Source organism: Euprymna scolopes, chromosome 1 (genome assembly GCF_053919585.1).
Source record: "Euprymna scolopes isolate OS-2025 chromosome 1, ASM5391958v1, whole genome shotgun sequence".
Taxonomy (NCBI): domain Eukaryota; kingdom Metazoa; phylum Mollusca; class Cephalopoda; order Sepiida; family Sepiolidae; genus Euprymna; species Euprymna scolopes.
The window spans coordinates 193,359,702-193,381,646 of NC_136482.1; the positions used below are offsets into that span (position 1 = coordinate 193,359,702).

The following is a 21,945-nucleotide window of genomic DNA, read 5'->3' on the forward strand; positions in this document are numbered from 1 at the left end:
GTCCGTTTAGATCTACTGGCATACACAAAACCTTTTTTCTCCCCAATCACCAAGCAAGACATATTACCTCTGTAATGTATGAGGCTATTGTGATAGAGGCCAGATTTATAGGAAGCAGCTTGAATAGCAAGATATTTGTTCACATTACATTTAAATTTTTGCATTTTGATACAGTTGAGGGAGGGAGGGGGAAACAGAGAGAGAAGTCCAGAGGTAAGTGGTTAGAGGAAAGATGCTATTATAGAAATTCATTCAGCATCCAGGAACATCTACAGAGAAAACGTACGATTTTGCCGTTAGCTGGGTTGGTTGGGCATATTTACATCGAGAGGATACAGGTGCAGCAAGTTCATCAGAGCATCTTCGATGGAAGTACTTGTAAACAAGTGCAGGGATGCAAAACTGTGGCAATGCGACAGGAGTTGGAACTTAGAAGCTAGAGTGAAACTTATTAGGTGAGAAATTCTCTTTTGAATATAGTCCAAGAGGAGAAGATAATACTCCATGGAGAACAGTGGCTTTACAGAGATATAGAATACTAGCAGACTTTATAGGTTTTCTAGCCTGGTAGAGGACGCCTACATTCTTTGTTGGAAACTTTGCAATATCTTCTATGTCCCACTTTTTGTTGTCTAAAAATGTCAGGCTGACAAATTTTTAACACTGAACTCTTGGAAGGGTGTCATCGGTGTAACCCATGACAGTCGTACCAATTTGGTTCTAATGTTTCTGAATTCTCAAAAATTCAGAAACATTAGAATCAAATTGGTACGGACCCTGATCAATACAAAAAATTGAAACGATGCAATATTTTTTCCGTTTAATAAAAACGTAACACATTTTGAATTCCAATGACTATGGTTCACTGGAAAAAAAAACAAAAACTTTTTTTTCACCATTCACCAATAATAACATAGCGAACGCACATATGCAAAGGCATGTGAAATAACGTCACTGGTAAAGAAAAAAAGACTATAAAAAAGAAGAGGACAGATTTATAGGAAGCAACTTGGGTAGCAAGATATTTGTTCACATTACATTTAAATTTTTGCATTTTGATACAGTGGGAAGAGATATGAAGTACAAAATGAAATAACGTTTGGGATCACGTTAGAGGCATGGATGATGTTCGAGAACATGATCACGTGGGTGACATCACAGCTGTAACAATGAGGAAATAAACGTAAAAAAAAAAAAAAAAATCTGAAGTAGAAGACGATGATATACGGGACATACTGATGAGGTTTTCCTGGATGTTGAGGAGAAATTCTCCTTAAGACAACGCCTAAACAGCCTTGTAAGTATGGGAGCTAGTTCTGGTTGAAGCTTTTTGGACACTATAATAGGAATGCTTAGAACTGCACGCCTGTGGAACTCTGTTCCGTCTGCCTGCTTCCCACCTGACTACAACTTGGATGTCTTCAAGTCCAACGTTAACAAATTCCTAATGAACCACCCCCTTAAGTAAACACTTCATCAAATCTCCACACTAACGTACTGTACTTGCAATAATCCTTATCCCTGAGTGGCTTCCGGGCCTTGATAAGTGGTGACCACCGTGTAAAAAAAAAAAAAATGCAGTCAGGGCCAGTTGCTTTACTGGAATCGAGGATTTTGATTAGCTTGGAAACATCACGCACAGATATTTGTATGTCATATAAGGTGTTTTCAGACAGAGAAGGAAATATGGGTGGTTGGTAGCTGCAAAGTTCTTGGCAAAGAGTTCGGCTTTGTCCGATGCTGACAAGATTACCTCAGATCCATTGATGATGGTTGGGATAGAGCACACACTTCTATTCAGGATCCTGTTTATTATTTGTCTAAATTGGTGGGAACCAAGCCACTGCTCAACTACTTTGGACTTGACGGACTGAGCATACAACTCTCTTGTGTTCTTTATTACTCTTTTACAGTGGTTGCTTTAGTCTCAGTACATCTACTACGTACGTTGGAAGCAATGGAAATAGTGATTTCTATGTGCAATGGCAGCAGTACATTCTGGAGAGAACGACTGGCTGTTAGGTTTTTGCTGGAATTTTTTGGAGGATATGAAATGGTCTATACTTATAATTAACCTTTCCGTTAGGTCTGATACTATAGAGAACATGTTCTTTTTAAACATGGAATGCAGAAGTAGATCTGATATAAATATACGAGAGCTCTCCCAGTCAGCCATAGAGTATCGATATACTGTATGATGGAGAGGTATGTCGAAGGACTTGTTACATTATCTAACATGAACGGCACCCATCTAAACGAATGTATACGTTTTCTGTTTGCTTGTGACGTGTCTTAAATGTGTTACTAAATGTCTATGATTGGATCCTCACTATATATATATTACTTCAACATGGGGTAATTTTAATGATCAAATTAAAGGTCCTAATGGACATAAATGCAGATTTGTACAGCAATCATTGGTCTCATGTCAAAAACTATCCTGAATATGGACCTCCTTATTGCTAACTTGTTTTTTTATATCAATTTCTAAACATTATCTAGCTGGTTGGGCTCCTTGTGTTACATGATAAGGGCTGTCCCCTTTTCATGTAAGTATAAAAATAGAGAGATTTAGTTAAAATGAAAATGAAATAGAATAGGCGAAATTCGAACCTCGTAATTTAGGTTTAGAAATAGATTACGAGAGAGAATTAGCAAATGGAATGTAAAAACAAACCATTGTTTAGCTTAGAGATAAAATAGTTTTAGGAAAAGGAATGCAACTATAGGATAATTTAATAAACATGTTTTTAACATATTGGAAATATAGGTTACTGGAAATATAGGTTAAAATTCCTTTTGTAAACAAAGGAAAAAGTTTTGAAAACGCATTTCCAGAACACGTGAAAGAAGACACATGTTTTAACATGTGTATGACGTCATGGAAAATGGGAAGTTCTCGATATAGTTAGAAACTTTAGAGTTAAGCAGAGAGAGTCTGAGAAAGAGTCGAAGGACGAGAGACGACAGTCTGGAGTCCAAAGATGGGAGTCGAACGTCTGGAAGCGAGACGGTCACCTTTGAAACATAGAATGTAAAACTTTGAATTCCTGACGAAGAAAACGACGACCGGTCGAAGAAGAAATAAACCCATCATGTGTTTTTATAAACGTCCTCTTTGTGTTGTAATTCTACCAAAAGGTAAAGTGAAATTGTCATTATATGTCTTGTATATCATGTGTTTTAAAATGTCTTTACATACACAATGTCTCAACATCTCATATCTACAATGTGAACACTAAGACTGTCTCAACACTACCTCCTCACTAACACTTCTAAGTATGAACATTTTATATATATGAATCTCTTCATAACACGAACACAGAACGCAACATGCCTCTTAATAAGACTCTCTAAGACTCACAATTGATAAGACCTAACAACGAACAATAATAACAATAACAACAAGAATAATAAAAATAATAACAAAATATAACACTTGTCTGGGCCAATATGACTGTCTCGAGACCTCCCATCAGTTGCCTCGGATCTTCAGGATCACAGTTGGCATCATGTGCAATTTGCTGGATGTACATGGATCTAGGTCGTCCTATGTTTGTATGCCAGTGTCGTGGAGTCCACAGCAATATATTTCTCATCAGCTCTTGCTTGCTCCTCTGGCAGTGACCAACAAATCGTAGATGTCGCTCTTTGATGATAGTAGGTATGACCGGTAGGTTGCCACAAAGTTGCTGCTTCATGGGATGATCGTGCGAGATATATTTAACACCATTCGTAGCATAGAGGTGTACGTGCCATCTAGCTTTCTTTCTAATCTTTTGGTGAATGTTCAGGTTGTAGCAGTGTAAACAAGGACCGACTCCACCACTGCTCTCAAGAACTGCCTTTTCAGTTTGTCTTGAAGTCCATACTGACTGCAGCTTATGCAATGCAGCCCATGCTTTTAAGATGTGAATTTCAATATCTCTCTTCCTGGAACCTATGCTGCTGCCCAGGTACGTAAACTCAGTGGTTCTTTCAGCTTTGATCTCCCCCTCCGCATTGAAAATCATAAACTTTGTCTGATCCACATTAACATAAAGACCAATGATATTTGCAGACTTTTCTAGCTCACGTAACAGCGTTTACACTTCTGCAGTTTTATTCACAAACAGAGCAATATCGTTCGCATAATCTGCATGAGTTATGTGTGCTGATGGATGGCGTCTGTTTCTGGATTCATTTTTAGGTGAAACCCAGTGTGTATATCAATAGAGGGGCAAAGTACACAGTCAAGACAAACAAAAATCAGAACTTGTTGTTTCATCCGAAGGCCAAGATATCAATATTGTCTGTATTCAAGAACGTCTTTTTCGTGACAACCTGGAAATAAAGTACCAAGAAATTGGTAATAGCTGGACATTTGTATCTGCATCAGCATGGAAGAATTTGACGAATAGTACCATTGGTGGAGTAGAACTTTTTCTTAGCCTTCGAGCATCGAAATCGTTGGACAGTGCAGATAACACGATAGTTATTGCTACTTTTAGTGGTAATCCTGCTACTATTGTGATTTGTTGCTACAGTCCTACCAATGTCAGTGACGAGTAAGAGATCTTGAATTTCTACAATGATATCTCAGCAATTGTGCGCTCAGTCCTCAGACATAATTTATTAGTTATTGGGAAGGGGGATGACACGAATGCACACGTAGGATGCAACACCAACAAGTGTAAGTTCTCCTTCCAGGAATCAACAAGCCAAAACGGAGAACATTTTCAAACTTTTCTCTCTGACAACAACCTACGCTGCATAAATAATCGTTTTCGGAAAAAACTCGGTAAGCTCTGAACCCATCAATACTGAAATGGAGTCAAGGCACAGCCGGACTATTATTTTATGAATAAGGAACTTCTAGCTGCACTAAGACCAAGAATGGTAAAGCTGCAGGTTTAGATGACATTCCTCCAGAAGTCTGGAAGATATGCGACTTCAATGACATCCTTCTTCATGCAATGCAGTATATAACCAAGTGGTTATTCAGGTGTGGAGAGAACGATGCATACTTCCCCTCCCTAAGAAAGGTGACCTAAGCATACCAAGTAACTACAAAGGAATAACACTCACTCCAATTGCAGCTAAAATCTACAATGCCATGCTTCTCAACCATATTGAACCAAAGATAGAAAAGGTGTTCAGGATTGGTTGGTTGGTTGTTTTTGTTTTATGGCATATCAACCCTTTTCGGGTTATTTAATGCCGAATCCAAACATTTTGAAGAAAATTTTTTTTAATAGAATATATTTGCTGTTTTCACGTCGGTTTCTATTTAACCCATAGTTGGGACCCAAACAGGTAATACCACTCCGGGTCAGAGTGGACCTGGGAGCAATGGTAATTAAAGGGTGGCTCCACACTCCCCAAAGCCCACAAGCTGGGGCCTCACCACTGGATATAGTTTAAGGTCATATCCAGGACCAGGTGGTCAGGAAGACTAGGATGGATTTAGGAACAGTCGCTCTACCGCTGGTCAAATTCTTACTGTCAGGAGACTAATCTGAGGAGCCAAAGTCAAAAACCTTGAGGTAGTCATGCTTTTTGTAGATTTCTCTAAAGCGTTCAACTGTGCATTGAAGAAAAATGGCCAGTATCTTAAAGGTATATGGCATTCCAAACAAAGTCATTAATGCTATCATGATGCTATACAAACACATCTGAGCAATGGCCAGATCTCCAGATGGTGACACTGAATTCTTTGACATTGGTGCCGGGGTTCCTCAAGGAGACACTCTAGCCCCTTTTCTTTTCAAACATAAATAATTCCATGTTATTTGATTAAAATTTTGTTTAATTCATAAAGGTTTGGTATTAGTAGACAATTTTTATTCCACCCAAGTTCATAAATGAAAAATATTTACAAAATCAAAAGAAAAAAATAAAACAGAGTCAAGAAATAATTATTTGAATAAATTTGGACATTTTTAAAAATTGTTTACAAAGTTCTAACTAAACAAAATATGCTGACCCAGTTGTTAGTGAGAGAGAGAGAAAAGCAATCGTGAGACTAGAAGACAATTAAAGATGTAGTCGAAGAGAGGGAGGGGGTGACAGAGGTGCAGAGTGGCAGTCGGAAGGAGAAGAAAGTTTTATCAAAACAAGGCCAAAAGCCATTAGTCGCGTGCTCTCGTGTAATGAATGAATGCGTGACTGTAGGATTGACATGAAATTCTTAGATAAACTAAAATGACCGAAAAATAGGCTGAAATGACTTAAATAAATAAAAAGTAAATGACTTAGAATGACTTTAATGAACTTAAGGATGAATTGAATGACATTAAGAATGACTTGAATGCTTAAAAAATAATTGGAATCCTTCAAAAACAACTTGAATGATTTGGAGAATGACTTGAATGGCTTTGAGACTGACTGGTTGTAAAGTGGGTGATCATTTTACATTAAATTAATACAGAAAGTGATCCCCCCACTTTATATCACAAAGTTACAAACACAAGTACAGCATGTAGTAAGAACAGATACTACACTTTGATCTTCATATTTAATTTATTCCGTTTAAAGAAAAAAATTACAATTAAAAAATTTCAATATAAAATTTAAAAATTTAAAAAGTAAAATCTCCAAAAGACAAAACAAATTTAGGCACAAGGCCCTATAAGATCTGAGGAAAAGAGTGTTGCAGGGTCTTTGTAACTAAAGTAAAAATTGGAGTCATTGGCGACTTTACGCTTGACTGGCAACATTTACCACAATACCTCATTCACTCTGTGGAATCTAAAGCTAACTAATGAATTCCCAGCGTTTTAGCCAAAAGCATATATTTACAATTTCTGTGTTTGTGTGTGCATTTTTTTTTTTTTTTTTTTAAACATAAATGTGTATGTGTGTGTGTGAAAAAAATTCAATTCATTGGAAAAATAAAAGTTCTTAATTTGGTAACAAATACTTCGTGTTTGGGAGTGGGGAAAACAACCAAGAAAAAATGATCAAATAAAATGCCTAGTGCGTTGTTAGTAAGGTCCCTCCCTGAGCTAATCTAAGTAGTTAGATCGCCTACTACTACTCGAAAACAAGCGGGGGGAGATCCCTAGTGGGGATTGGGGTGGATTCTTATCGGGTATTGGGGAAAAAATAAATAAAGCATCAAAAAACAAAAGAGGGGGGGATAGAAGGTGACCTCCGAGTAAGGGTTGACCAGGGGTGACAAAACAAAAGAGGGGGGAGGTAATGGTAGGGTAGCCTCGGAAGGTTCTCTAGTGCCAAAACAATCGGGGGGACCGGATCTCATTTAGACCACCAGCCAAGAGTCTCTTTAATTTTCTATTGCTAACCTAGTGGGATGGGTTCCGTGGGACCCAGTACCACGTGTGCCATGCTTATGGTGGTAACACGAATTCAAACTTGGCGCCTAGTCGGATGCACAAGCTAGTGTCATGCACCCACCTCCTGTCAAAGACAACTCGAGGCAATCTCTTCCAATCGCATCTGATCTTTACTTTAAGCAGGTTTAAAGCAGATAATCAGATCCCGATCCGGAACAGATATCCCTTCATGGACTCGCTTGAGGTGTGTGATCCATATGACCATTGTCGCTACTGCTAGGATCGCCAGTAAAACCATTCTTTTCTCCCTAGGCAGCGGCCGATCAATGTTCTCCACAAATTAAGACTCGTTGAGTTCAAACAGGTGCTTGGTATCGATGCAAGCCGCCACCTCGTTGACGTACCCTAGGAGTGTCTTAAGCCTGCTGCAGCGGAAAAAAGCATGACCGACTGTTTCCCTCATGTCTTCGTCGCAACGCAGGCAATAGACCCGGGTCTCTTCTTTGTGTAAGTGGAGTTCATCAAAGAGGGGCAATGCGTTCCGGGCAAGTCACCAGGTGAGGGAAAATTCTGAGTTGGTAAGAAAGTCCTGTCCCGGCACCCAACTCCACTGGGAGCTGACCTCCTCCAACGACATCCCCATCCGCTTCATTAGCGGTTCCTTTTTGCTACGCCCCACTAGCTCCCGATAAAGCCTGTTCCTAGACCGTTCGAGGACACTGGTCCCCGGCAACACTCTAAGTGCAGACCGGCATTCGGCGTAGAATGTTTGTTCCCCCCTCGGTCTACGCTGAGCTTTGACCGAGGGGTCGGGTGAGAGATTGGAAAATGAGATTCCAACCGCAGTGACCCATGGAACAACTACATACAGTGAATGGCTCAGGAAGGCCAGCCTTTCTGCGTGCTTGTGACGCAGAAGATCGGGCTACCCCAAACCTCCCTCACTCGGATTTTGAACACAGACATCTCTGCAAACATAATGCTTACCCTCGTTCCATAAGAGTGAGTCAAGGTGCTCCTGTAAGCTGATTCGGCGTTTTGCAGGGAGGGGAAGTACAGACAGACGGTAAAGGATGAGTGGGAAGACATATGTAGCACACGCCTCTGCCCGACCCTTCAAGGACAATTTCCTTCAAACCCAAGTCTTGACAGTGGATTCGACCTTGGTCTCTACTTCCGACCAGTTTTTCTCCAGCAGGAGACCTGGTCCGAACCACACACCGAGGATCCGGACCGAGCCGTCGGTCCAACTTAAGATGCCCGGAAGCGAATTTACTTCGGTCCAGGCACCCAACCGCAGACCTACCGATTTATTGCGATTGAAGACGGCCCCTGTAACTTCTCCATATTGAGCGAGCGCCTCGGTGACCGCTTGAATGTCCGTGGGGCAAGACACGAACACGGTGACGTCATCCGCGAATGCGGAAACCCTTGCTAAAAGCTTAAAAAGCTAAGAACAGCATTTATTAACAACAGACCTTTGATCTTAACCAAAAAGGTCAAGCAGTCAAGCACAAAAGTGTTACGGACCGACAGACCGACCGACCGACCGACCGACCGACGGAGTGACTTATAGAGTCGCTTGCACGCGACTAAAAATATTACACACTTTTTTTAAAACTATTTTTTCCATGCCTCCCCACCCTTCCATCGAAAACGCCAAACTGACCTTCGAATTTATTATGCGTGCGTGTGTGTGTGTGTGTGTGTGTGTGTGTGTGTGTGTGTGTGTGTGTGTGTTTCGTATGCTGAAAAAAAAAAATGCATTTTGTCTTTATGCCCTCTCCCCTCATCTTTTTTGCCGACAAATGTCAGATTAAAATGTTCGAATCAAAATCATTCATTCAACAGCAACTTTTATACCACGTTGTTACACCACGTCAGCATTTCTGTAAGACTCCATTTTTACGATCGCATTTCATCCATTTTAAAAATAAGGATTTTTTTTTGGGGGGGGGGCACTCTAAAGAATAAAATCATTGAAATAATTCAATTTAAAAACGAAACTATTTTCACAAATTCATGTTTTAAGAAATTCGATCGTTAAGATAAACAAACAAAAAACAAAAACACACACAAATTGTCACCAGACAATTAATTAATCGTTTTACAAATATCAATGAAATTAAATCAAACATTAAAAGGTATGCACCCTATCCTAACCCCTCAAATTGAGATTCTGCATGTAAACAGACTGAAAAAGTTGGTAAAAATATAATAATAATTATAATAAAATCATTTTAGACTCTAGAGTGAGGCGTGAGGCGTCGGAGGCGATTACTTTTGCATATAAATTAAACATAAAAATGATCAGTCGCGTCCGGATCAACAGACGGTAATAATAATCATCCACTTTCGAACAATAATTTTTAAGCATACGTAACGTTTTGTCTTTAAATCTCATTTTCTGATATTTTTTTTGTTCGTTTTGAACATCCAGTTTAGGTGTTTGATTCGTGAGGGAGGGGGTAACTATTTTTGTTGTTGAAAACTACATCAAAACATGTCATAATTTTTTTCTTACGGACCCATATTATGAATGAATAGTCTCTATTCCCTACTCTCGATGCTTTACCAAAATTACTTCCCGTTAATCCCCAAATCGCATGGGCTGCCCCATCTATTCATTTTCAGGCTCTTCCCTAACCTATGTTAGCCCCCATAAGTCATGTCAATCAGGGATAGATATGATTTATCTTCCTTTAAAAAAATAAAAAATGGTTACATCATCTTCAAAAACGCTATGTGGTCCGAAAGTGAGTAATTATTATTAGCCGGTGGCATGGGAGTAGATGATCCCACTAATTTTTTCTTTCCCGACAATCTTTTCAGACTGTTTACATGTAATTGCCTAAAAAAGTAGAATCTTATGTTATTTGGTGAAGAATTAACTACAGAGTTCCAGTTTTACTAATGAAAATTTCTATTTCAAGCATCTAAATTATTTACGGCAAGTTCCATCGGACACGTGAAACAACTGAAAAAGGCGACCGGAAAATATAGTCGCCATCTTAATAAACAAGTCAAGAGAGCTAGCTAAGCAATAACGATAACTAAAGTTATATATATATATATATATATATATATATATATATATATATATATATATATATATATATATATAAATTAAACAAATGAACAGGATGGAATACTGTTGCCATATCTGGGCAGGAGCTGCTAAAAACAGCCTATCCTGCCTTGACAGAGTACAAAATAGACTTCGTGGCTTACTGGGGGATGCCCTTTTCTCTACCCTGCAACCTCTCTCCCACAGAAGAGACGTTGCGAGCCTGTCCTTGTTTTATCGTTATTTCCATGGCAGATGCTCGTCTGAACTCCAATCTCTGGTCCCCCCCTCGCCAATCTTTCACGAAAAACACCCGTCTAGCTGAATCCACTGTGAAAAATTTCCCCCACTCTATATCTGTGCCTAAATCAAAACGCGGATTCCATGAAGAAAGCTTCTTTCTTAGAACTGCACGCGTGCACGCCTGTGGAACTCTGTTCCGTCTGCCTGCTTCCCTCTGGACTACAACTTGGATGACTTCAAGTCCAATGTTAACAAATTCCTAATGAACCACCCCCTTAAGTAAACACTTCAGCAAATCTCCTCACTAACTTAATGTACTTGCAATAACCCTTATCCCTGAGTGGCTTCCGGGCCTTGATAAGTGGTGATCATCACGGTGTAACAAAAAAAAAAAAAAAAAAAAAAAAAAAAAAATGAGTAGGTAAATGTCGGCTTGTTTATAAAAATAGTAACTTTTTCCCGAACTAGTTTTTATTTCGGCGTTTTACGTGTACGGTGAGACTTGTTATAATTTAATGCTATTTTTCTTTATTCAAACATGGTTTAAGTAAAAATGGGTTTGTTGTGAATCATACAAGAAAATAAAATAAATCATGTACGTGACTGAAATAGGAATTAACCTCCTGTTATTTCTCTAATTAAACGTAATTGAATCATTAATTTTGTTTTACGACGAGATCGGGCACAAGAAATTGAATTTATTTTTAGAAAAACAGTTTGTTTACACAGAGAGAGAGAGAGAGAGAGAGAGAGAGAGAGAGAGAGAGAGAGAGAGAGAGAATTCGTTGACAAGAGGCAAAAAGATGAAACACAAGTTAGAAAAACAAACAAACAAAAAAAAAAACAAATAAAAAAGATTTGAAAATATAAATTTAAAAACTACAAATCTATCGAAACTAAAATGACTTTAGTAATTTTTTTTACGACGTGCCTACTGCCTCACTGCCTCAGTCTCACTGCGCCAGCGTATTATAAACATCCCAACCTCCCCATGTTAAGAACGACTTTCGGAATTAACACCCCAACCTCGAAAGCCGTTCTTAACTCGGGGAGGTTGGGAGGGTGTTTATTCCGAAAGCTGTTCTTAACACGGGGTGGTTGGCGGGGTACCATGACTTTGTTCGAGAAACGGTCTCTACCAAACTATTCTGTCAAGAGGATTTGGACCTTTGGAACAAATTCGATTTTTTTTAAATAAAGAAATTGGAATTTGGAATTTGTAAAATCGAAATGTTATTTCCATGCGTACACAATTTATAACAACGTTAATTTTTTTTTTTTTTTAAGATTTTATGCACATGGACTTAGATTAGACAGTAAGGGCTATATGTTTTGGTTTCGATTCTGGCTGATGCCATCCAAGTATTTTTTTTTTTTTTTAACTTTTGAAATCATTATACATTGAGTACAATATAATAATCGGTGCCAGTGCATTTGTGAAACGGATGTCTGTAAACGTCCGCTCGGATAATAACTAAAAAGTTTTTTTTTCGATGCATACAGAGAAGTTACGGTGCGTTTTTTTTTTTGTTTTTTTTAATTGTATTTTCAAGTATTGTTAGGGGGAAGTCTTTTTTTTTTTTTTTTTTTTTTTACATAGACATAACCATTTATCAAAGCCCAGAGACCACTCGAGGATAAGGGTTAAGAGTGTACTGTAGTCAATTGGACAATATAGTAATCATTAGTAATGGAAATTCGGTAAATTTGTTAACTTAAGTGGAACGAACGGCTCATCAAGAACTTGTTTACGTTGGACTTGAAGACAACCATATTGTAGTCAACTGAAAAGCAGGAAAACGGAAGACAATTCCACAGACGTGCAGTTAAAGAAGCTTTGTTCATGGAATCTATGTTTAGGTTTAGGCACAGATAAAGAGTGGGGGAAATTATTGATAGTGTTTTCAGCTAGACGAGTGTTTCTTGTGAAAGTTTGGCAAGGGGGGACCATAGATTGAAGCTCAGTCGAGCACTTGCCATGAAAATAATGATAAAGCAGAGACAAACTCGCAACATCTCTTCTGTGAGATAGAGGTTGCAGGGAAGAGGAAAGGACATCTTCTATGAGGCTACGAAGTCTATTTTGAACTCTATCAAGGTAGGACAAGTCCTTTCTAGCAGCTCCTTCCCAGATGTGGCAACAGTACCCCATCCTTGGACGTACCTGGCTCTTATATAGATAAAGAATTGCATCAGCAGTGAGATATCTACTGGATCGATAGAAGGATCCCACCATTTTTCCAGCGACCTTGGCAACAGATTTGATGTACGTGTTCAATTTAAGATCAGGAGTAAAGGTCAAGCCCAGAAGCTTGTCAAAACATGAGGCCTCCTCAAGACGAGAGCCATTCATTTCAATTGATGCCAGATGGGGATCAGAACGTTGATGATGTAAAGATAGAAGCTTGGTTTTAAATACATTAAAAGTAACCAGCCACTTCTTCCTCCATTGTACCACGTGCTCAAGATCAGAGGAGAGAGAATCGGAGAGAACTTGGTCGTTTACGGTCTTAGATGTGCTACCATAGATGGTAGTGTTATCAGCATACATGTCTACGAATGATGTAAGGATGTTATTTGGAAGATCATTAATATAGATCAGGAAAAGAGTCGAGCCCAGGATGGACCCCTGAAGGACTCCAGCATTAATACTGTGAGCTTTTGATTTTTGCCCATCTACTACTACTCTTATGAACGTATCAGAGAGAAATGATTTAATAATTGAGAAGACATTTTCAGCTATACCATAGCTGGAGATCTTGTGAAGTAAACCTTTATGCCATACTCTTTCAAAGGCCTTTGATATGTCAAAAGCAATTGCCCTAGAAAGGTTGCCTCCGTCGAGAGATTCGCTAATCCTATGAGATAACTGTAAGCACATCTGCTGTAGATCTAGCAGAACGGAAACCATATTGTGTGTCACTAAGAAGGTTATTTTTGCTGAGATGGTTGATTACTTCTCTATTTAACACAGATTCCAGCAACTTACTCATGACGCACAGGAGACTTATTGGCCTGTACTGAGAGAGGGATGAGCGATCACCTGAATTCTTAAATACAGGGCATACTGACAAGATTTTCCAGGGTGATGGGAAGCAATTCTCCTTAAGACAACGTTTAAACAGTTTTGTAAGTATGGGTGCTAGTTCTGGCTGAAGTTTTTTTGAGTACTATAATTGGAATACCGTCAGGGCCAGTTGCTTTACTGGAATCAAGGTTTTTGATTAGCTTGACAACATCACGTACAGATATTTGTATATCACATAGCGTGTTTTCTGATACAGGAGGAAATATTGGGGTTTGGCGGCCTTGGTCGCAAAGGGTAGAATTAGCTGCAAAGTTCTTGGCAAAGAGTTTGGCTTTGTCTGATGCTGACGAGATTACCTCAGGTCCATTGATGATAGTTGGGATAGAGCACACGCTTCTGTTCAGGATTCTGTTTGCTATTTGCCAAAACTGGTGGGAACCAAGCTGCTGCTCAGCTACTTTGGATTTGATGGACTGAGCATACAACTCTCTTGCATTCTTTATTACTTTCTTAGAATGGTTGCTGGCAATTCTGAAAGCGGCTTTAGTCTCCATACATCTATTACCTTGGAAGCAATGGAAAAAGTGATTTCTGTGCGCAATGGCAGCAGCACATTCTGGAGAGAACCATGGCTGGCTGTTAGGTTTTTGCTGGAACTTATTCGAGAGTATGAAACAGTCTATACCTACAATTAACCATTCCGTCATGTCTGATACTATAGAGGACACATCCTTTTTAAACATGGAATGCAGAGGTAGATCTGACATAAATCTAAGGAAGCTATCCCATCAGCCATAGTGTATCGATATACTGTATGATGGAGAGATACATCTGAGGATTTATTACATTTAATTTTTATCTTAATTGATACAACAGAGTGGTCGGAAGACCAAAGAGGAGACAGAACGGCAAGTTGTGAGAAAAGGGTCTAGAAAGTACAAAATACACTTCCCTCCCTATGTTAAGAACGGGTTTTTAAATAATACAGTTATTTAAACACGGTAACTTCTCCGCCTTTTTCTTCTAATTTATCAAAAGTCATTTGCTAATTATGCAGATTCTCATTGGGTTATCATAGTTGTTGTTGCTTTCTGATGTAAGATTTGCTCAGTGACGCTCGGCATATTCCGGTGGTTTACGTCAGGTGCCGGGTGAATCCGAGCAAATGTCACAAAATGAGTCCATATCATTAAGGGTTTATCACTCAATGAGGAACCACTTCCTGGGACCCATGTGTTGTATTAGGTCCTCCCTCAATCTCGTTCTTCCCTTTGGCCTCTTGTGTTCACGAGGTGTCCATTCCGTTGTTCTAATAGACCATCTGTTGTCATGTTGTCTGGCTATGTGCCCTGCCCATCTGTGTTTGGTTGTTTTGATGGCAGTATTAAGGTTAACAATTCTTGTTTGTTGGCGGATCCAGATGTTTGTCTTTCTGTTTTGTAGAATGATGTCTAACATCATACTCTTCATCTTCCTTTGGGCTACTATCAAGATTTCACTTTGACACAAGTTGTCAGGGCCCATGTTTCACTACCGTAGATCATCACAGGTAGTACATATTCATTGAAGATCTTCCCTTTGATCGACATATTTGATTTTCGCCTTCTCATGATATTCTCCACTTTCCCAAAAGCTGCCCATCCCAATGTTATCCTTTTCTTTATCTCAGGTAGGAGATCTCTGTCTTTCGTTATTTTCTTTCCCAAGTAGATGTAGCTTTCAACTTCTTCAATGGTTTTTCCATGAACAATTATTGGCGACTTGTCAAAGTGCTGATTAACATCACCTTAGTCTTCCCAAGATGCATATTGAGGCCAACTGGTTTAATTTTAGAGTGGATGTCATTTAGAATGTTATTTAGTTCCTGAGGAGAGTATGCCATGAGTACTATATCATCAGGGAAGATGAGATGTGACAGGTGTTCGCCATCAGTGATGACTCCCCAACCCTCCCACTTAATCCGACTGATTATCGCATCCTGGAGACAGGCTGTGAAGAGTTTTGGTGAGATGTTGTCACATTGTCTTTCTCCTCTTTCCAGTTTGAGTAATTAATAATACTACTAATAAATTAATACTACTACTACTACTAATAATAATAATTAATAAATATGAACTTTTCACAAATTAATATATCATATTTAAGTGTATCTTATGATCGGGCAACACCGGGCGGCCTGCTAATCTAATCAAATAATATCTTGTGTATCTATGTATTTCTCGCTCATACGTAACTTCAATAGATATACATTTAATTATACTTATTTACTATTTATTTAAATTAAAAATGAAATAAGGGGAAACTATATTTAAAATTCTACTTTAAAAAAAGTAAACATGTGAAAAATTATTTTTCTCTAAGCCCTCAACCTGAGCAATGCCGGGTAAATGCGATTAGGTTATTAATGAGAAATGGTGCTTGTGCAGATTAAGAATCCTTTCAAACCAACACATTTCAGGTTGCATGTCGAAATTAGTATAAATTCCAAAAATTACAAAAAAAAAATTACCCAGTAGAAAAATAATTACAAGTAAAAACAAAATTTATCGAATTATCGAGTTTTATTGTACGTTTTAATGAGGAAGAGTTGTGCAGCCATTTCTGTAGGATAAACAAGGGAGATAACCCTCGACTTTGACTTAAATTAAGAGTTCGCCATTTTTAGAGAAAGATCTCTATTTTTTGTTGTTAAAAATACATTTAGCATATCTACTATTTTTTTCTGTAATTTTTTTAATTTACCATAATTTCGCCCATGTCAGAAATTTCGTGAAAAATAGTGAATAATTCCACCCCGTCTTTCCAAGCTTATAACTCCTCGAAAAATGTAATTCAAGCCCTAAATTTTTTTTTCAATTAAAGGAGCAAGGACCAAGGTTTCATTAAACAAAACAAACAAACAAAAAAAAAAAAACGTGTTTTTTTTTTTAAAAAGGTTTTAAACTTCGGACTTTATAGGTAAATTTCTAAAAAACACTACTTTTTTTTGTTTTAAATTTGAATATATTATTAATTGACCCTTTCTCTTCAATTTGTGATATATAACACTTTGGTGAGTAAATTAATTATTTACTTTTTAATAGACATTTCAAAATGGGAGGCGTGAATTATTCGACCCCCTGTCTTTCCAAGCTTATAACTATTCGAAAAATGTAATTCAAGCTATATTTTTTTTTCAATAAAAGGAGCAAGGACCAAGGTTTCATTAAAAATAACAAAAGAAAAAACAAGCAACGTGGTTAAAAAGAAAAAAGGTTTTAAACTTCGAACTTTACAGGTAAATTTCTAAAAAAACACTACGTTTTTGTTGTTTTAAATTTGAATATATTATTTATTGACCTTTTCTCTTCAATTTGTGATATATAAAACTTTGGTGAGTAAATTAATTATTTACTTTTTAATAGACACTTGAAAATGGGGGGGGGGGCGTGAATTTAAAAAAAAAAAACGTTTGTCTAGAATATTATATTCGGTTTATTGGAAAGAGCATAAAATTTCACATTGACCCTGAAAATATCGTAAAAATAGAATCAATAGAAAAATTTTTATAGATTTTTAAAGTTTAAAAATTGAAAAATATTGAGTTCGTAAAATTCATTACTGTTTTTTAAAAAATAAAAAAAAATATTTCTATTACTTTTAAAACAACTTTAATAGTTTATTTTGGAAGTATAACCCATAAAGAAAATAAACAACCCACTTTTAAAAGAGAAATTACGAGTTTTTTTATATTTTATTCGCAGTTTCGTGTTAGGGGTGTCAAAAATTCCTACAAAAATTCTGATACACCTACACAAGTACGTAATGTTTTCACCTGAAGTGCGTTGGTTTAAAAGATCACAAATCTACCCAAGTACGATTCGGCGGACCTGAACGAAAATCCCCCTAAGAACGGCTTTTGGAATACCCCCCCCCCCCATGTTAAGAACGGCTTCTGTTTTTTTTTTTTTTTCAATTTTTTCAGTGGACACTATAGAGGGTGAGGGTGACTCTCGCTTAGGTTGGCCAATGAATCTATCCCTATGGTTAAATTAAAAATAAAAATGGTAATTTCGAAATTCCATCCAAGTTCCTAATTTCTGGATGATGAAAGGCTGAAACCTGCCGAATGTTAAGATTCGGAAGAGATTTTTAAAAAAATCATTAATTGTTCATTTTAATCTAACGAACAGAAAAAAAAAAAAAAATTCTTCACGATGTAGTATTCGAAAATTTTTTTAATTATTATCTTATGTCTGTGTTTGTTTACATTTGCGTCAGCTGATATTTGTGCTTGACGATGAATGTCCTGAAAATGTCACCTTTGATAAATGTTTACAAGTTTTAAAATATTGTTATTCTGATAAACAGCTACGTTCGTTTGCTTATTTCAAGACATTAATCAAAAGTGACTTTTCTACGACATTCACCATCAAGCGCAATTACCAGCTGACGTAACAAACACAGACGAAACTTGATTTTAACATAAAAAAAATACAGAAAAACAGTTGCTTATACACCTTTGTTACCGCATTATTTTTTAAAATTGTATTTTTAAGTTAAATTCAAGTTTTACGATATCTTTTTTTTATTATTAAATTGTTAAGTGAAAGTAAAGAATAGTTATAAAACACCCACTCCTCCCCATGTTAAGAATGGCTTTCTAAATAATAGCGTTATTATTTCAGCACGGTAACAAAAGTGCATAAGTAACGAAAAATCTTTGATTCGTCACAAAATGAAAACGTCATATTTCAAAAATCACGTAAATTGATCAAGTAGTTTTTTTTTTCTTTTTTAATTAAGAAAATCAAATTTTATAAAAACTGTCGCAAATAAGTTCAGGTTGCAACAGACCCACTCTCTCGCAAAAAAGACCAGTATAAAGAGGGAAAAGATTCTAAAAATAAATAAATAAATAAAATAAAATAAATAAAAATAAAAAATACGGCATTTTTTTACAACCTAACCACCCTATGTTAAGAACGGCTTTCGAAGTTGGGGGGGTGTTTATTCCGAAAACCGTTCTTAACATGAGGTGGTTGGGGGTGTTTATAATATGCTGGAGCACGTCGTAAAAATTTCCCAAAAAATACAAAGTAAAATACTTAAAAAAAAAAAATGGAATCGATATTCAATCTCTATTTGTTACTATATTTCAAATTACAATGCGTTTTTAAATCGAATATGAGAAAGAGTAGTGAAATGCCATCTTTTGAAGAAAGAATTTGCAACGCCGAAAAAGCACATAAACTAAAATGTGATTTTAATTAAAACAGCGAATACATATTTCTTCTTTAACTGATTCTTACTTAAAATTCAACCTAAATCTTCGATGTACGTACTCGTCATGAAATAAAGATGTCATATTCCAAAAATCACATAAATTGATCAAGTAGTCTTATTTTAAACGAACAAATTTTATAAAAGGAGTTTAGCGTCGCTACCTTGAAAAAAAAAAAAAAAGCAGCAGATAAGTTCACAATAATTCAAACTTGCAATATCTGCCTTGTAATGTTATCGATTTCACGTTAACCGCTTTAGATCGTTTAAAAATAATTTTCTTTATTAAAAACAAAGGTGCTTATGCGCTTATTGCACCACGCTATATATTTTTTTTTAAATATTTTCAAGTTAAATCCAAGCTTTATGGTATATTTTTATTAAATTGTTAGGTGAAAGTACAAAATAGTTACAAAAATACCTTGTTTTTAAATAATAACATTATTTCAGCACAGTACAAGTGTATCAATAAAAAAAAACAATAAAAAATACTTGATCAATTTACGTAATTTTTGGAATATGACATTTCTGTTCTGTGAAAGGTATGTACATACATCGCACAGATTTTTCTGTAGATTTTTTTTTTTTTTTAATTAGGTTTAATTCTAAGGGCCTTAACTTTGAGGAGGCTAATAAATAAATAAATAAATAAATAAATAAATAGATTTAATATTTTAACGCACGTCAGAGACGAACGAAACAAACAAATTAGGACAAAATGAAAAATGTTTTTTGGTTTCCCTCCAAAGTAAAAAACAAATGAGGGATCATTTTGTTTATTCATTTCAAGTAGTAGTCTAACCTCTCTGCTCGTAAACAAAACATTTTAAACATGATAAAAAAAAAAAGAAAAAACAAAACAGTTTCTTTGTAAACAGTAAAGAATTTACGAGAAACTTTATATTCGAATCTTTGATCACAAAAACAGAAAAATAATGTTTTACTAAAAATCCAAAAACAGTGGGGGGGGGAACACGACTAAAAGGACAATTCGATGACATATAGGGTTTATTTTACTACATAATTAACATTATATGCTTTATTTAACATATTAAAATCTAATTTAATTAAACTCGTTAAATTAATATATTAAATAAACTAAAACAAAAAACATGGAGAGATCTGTTTTGGAATAGGATGTTTTTTTTTTTAGAAAAATGGATGACTTCGTTAGCCATGTTTGAACAAACAAGTAAATAAAAATACGAGCGAGAGAAATTATATAACTGTTACTTAAATTAGATTTGGTAATTTTCACATTTTAATTATTTTAAAAGAGAAGAAAGCATTAAAAATAATAGATTTAATTAAATTAATTAGAAATTGGAGATTTTTTTTGTTTTTGTTTTTTAGTCAAGAGCAGATAACTCGGGATGACTTACCAAAAAAGATGGCCACAACGACTGACCACCGCATCGCGTGCCGAATCCAAACAAATATTACACTCATAAGCTCCTGAATCAGCTGGGTCACTTTGTCGGTACGTTGTATCCTCACTACCTTGGCCATCTTTTGACGATGACCCCGCGCTACATCCATTCATGATGAGCAACAATATTATTTGAAAAAAAAAAAAAAAAAAAGCTCCAAGCAATACGAGAGCTGTTGACAAATATAAGAAGGCAATTTCAATGGCTGCCAATGCGCACGTCACATGGTGTTAGTCAAGGGCAGATAACTCTTATTATTTGCTTTTTTGGAAGAGGAAAATACCTTCAATGGCCACCATAAAACAGGCCTGCTCACTAAAAAAATGACGTCATACACGGGGTGCAAGCAAGCACAAAAGTCGTAAATAGAAAGCCGTTCCACTAAAGCCGCGTGATATGCTAGCGTCGCAGTACGATGGCCACTGTTTCAATTCTCCGAGAAATTGCCGAGGGATTTATAAAACTAGTAAAAAAAAAAAAAAAATAAAAAAAAATAACTATTTTCTTTCCCAAAAGATTTTTTTTTTTGCTGGGAAAATACTGTATGGAAGTTTTACATTTAAAAAAATTAATGATTTAAAAATGCACCTGTTTTAAAAAAAACTATTTAAATAGGATTTTTTTATTTACAATCTTTTTTTTTTTTTTACATGGGGATCACCACTTATCAAGGCCCGGAGCCACTCGGGGATAAGGGTTATTTTGTGTACAATAATCAATGGGATAATATCATAGTAATAGATGGTATTGGAGATTTGATAAGGTGTCTTACTTAAGGGGGCAATTAATCAGGAATTTGTTTATGTTGGACTTGAAGACGTCCAAGTTGTAGTCAGGTGGGAAACAGGCAAACGGAAGAGAATTCCACAGGCGTGCACTTCTCAGGAAAAAGCTATGTTCATGGAATCTACGCTTTGATTTAGGCACAAATAAAGAGTGGGGGAAATTACTGACAGTGGTTTTAGCGAGACGGGTGTTTATCATGAAGGATTGGTGAGGGGGGACCAGAGATTGGAGCTCGGACGAGCACTTGCCATGGAAATAACGATAAAACAAAGACAGGCTTGCAACGTCTCTTCTGTGGGAGAGAGGTTGTAGGGAAGAGAAGAGAGCACCCCCCCACTAAGCCACGAAGTCTATTTTCTACTTTGTCAAGGCAGGATAGGCTGTTTTTTGAAGCTTCAGCCCAGATGTGGCAGCAGTACTCCATCTTTGGACGTACTTAGCTTTTATAGAGATAGAGAATTGCATCAGCAGTGAGATATCTTCCGGAGCGGTAGAAGACTCCCACCATTTTCCCAGCGGCTCGGGCAACAGACTTGATATACGTGTTCCATTTCAGATCAGGAGTAAAGGCCAAACCCAGGAGCTTGTCAAAACATGAAACCTCCCCAAAACGAGAGCCATCCATTTCAATTGATGCTAGATGAGGAACAGAGCGTTGATGATGTAAAGTTAGGAGCTTGGTTTTAGATATATTAAAAGTAACCAGCCATCTCTTCCCCCACTGAGCCACGTGCTCAAGATCAGAGGAGAAGGAATCAGAGAGAGCTTTGTCATTTACGGCCTTTGATGTGTTGCCATAGATGGTCATATCAGCATAGATGTCAACGAATGATTTATGTGTTTAGGGAGATC

The 21,945-nt window shown here is 36.8% G+C and overlaps 1 protein-coding gene across 1 annotated transcript in view; it reads right to left on the minus strand.

Annotated features, from left to right (window-relative positions):
* Positions 1–20,528, minus strand: part of LOC145278778 (E3 ubiquitin-protein ligase RNF185-like) — an 85,561-nt gene extending 65,033 nt beyond the window's left edge. Inside the window, exon 1 of the mRNA XM_080130686.1 lies at positions 20,260–20,528. Within this exon, the coding sequence (XP_079986812.1) occupies positions 20,260–20,420 (161 nt within the window). The 5' untranslated portion in view covers positions 20,421–20,528. The remainder of the gene's footprint in view (positions 1–20,259) is intronic.
* Between the last annotated feature and the right edge of the window lie 1,417 nt (positions 20,529–21,945).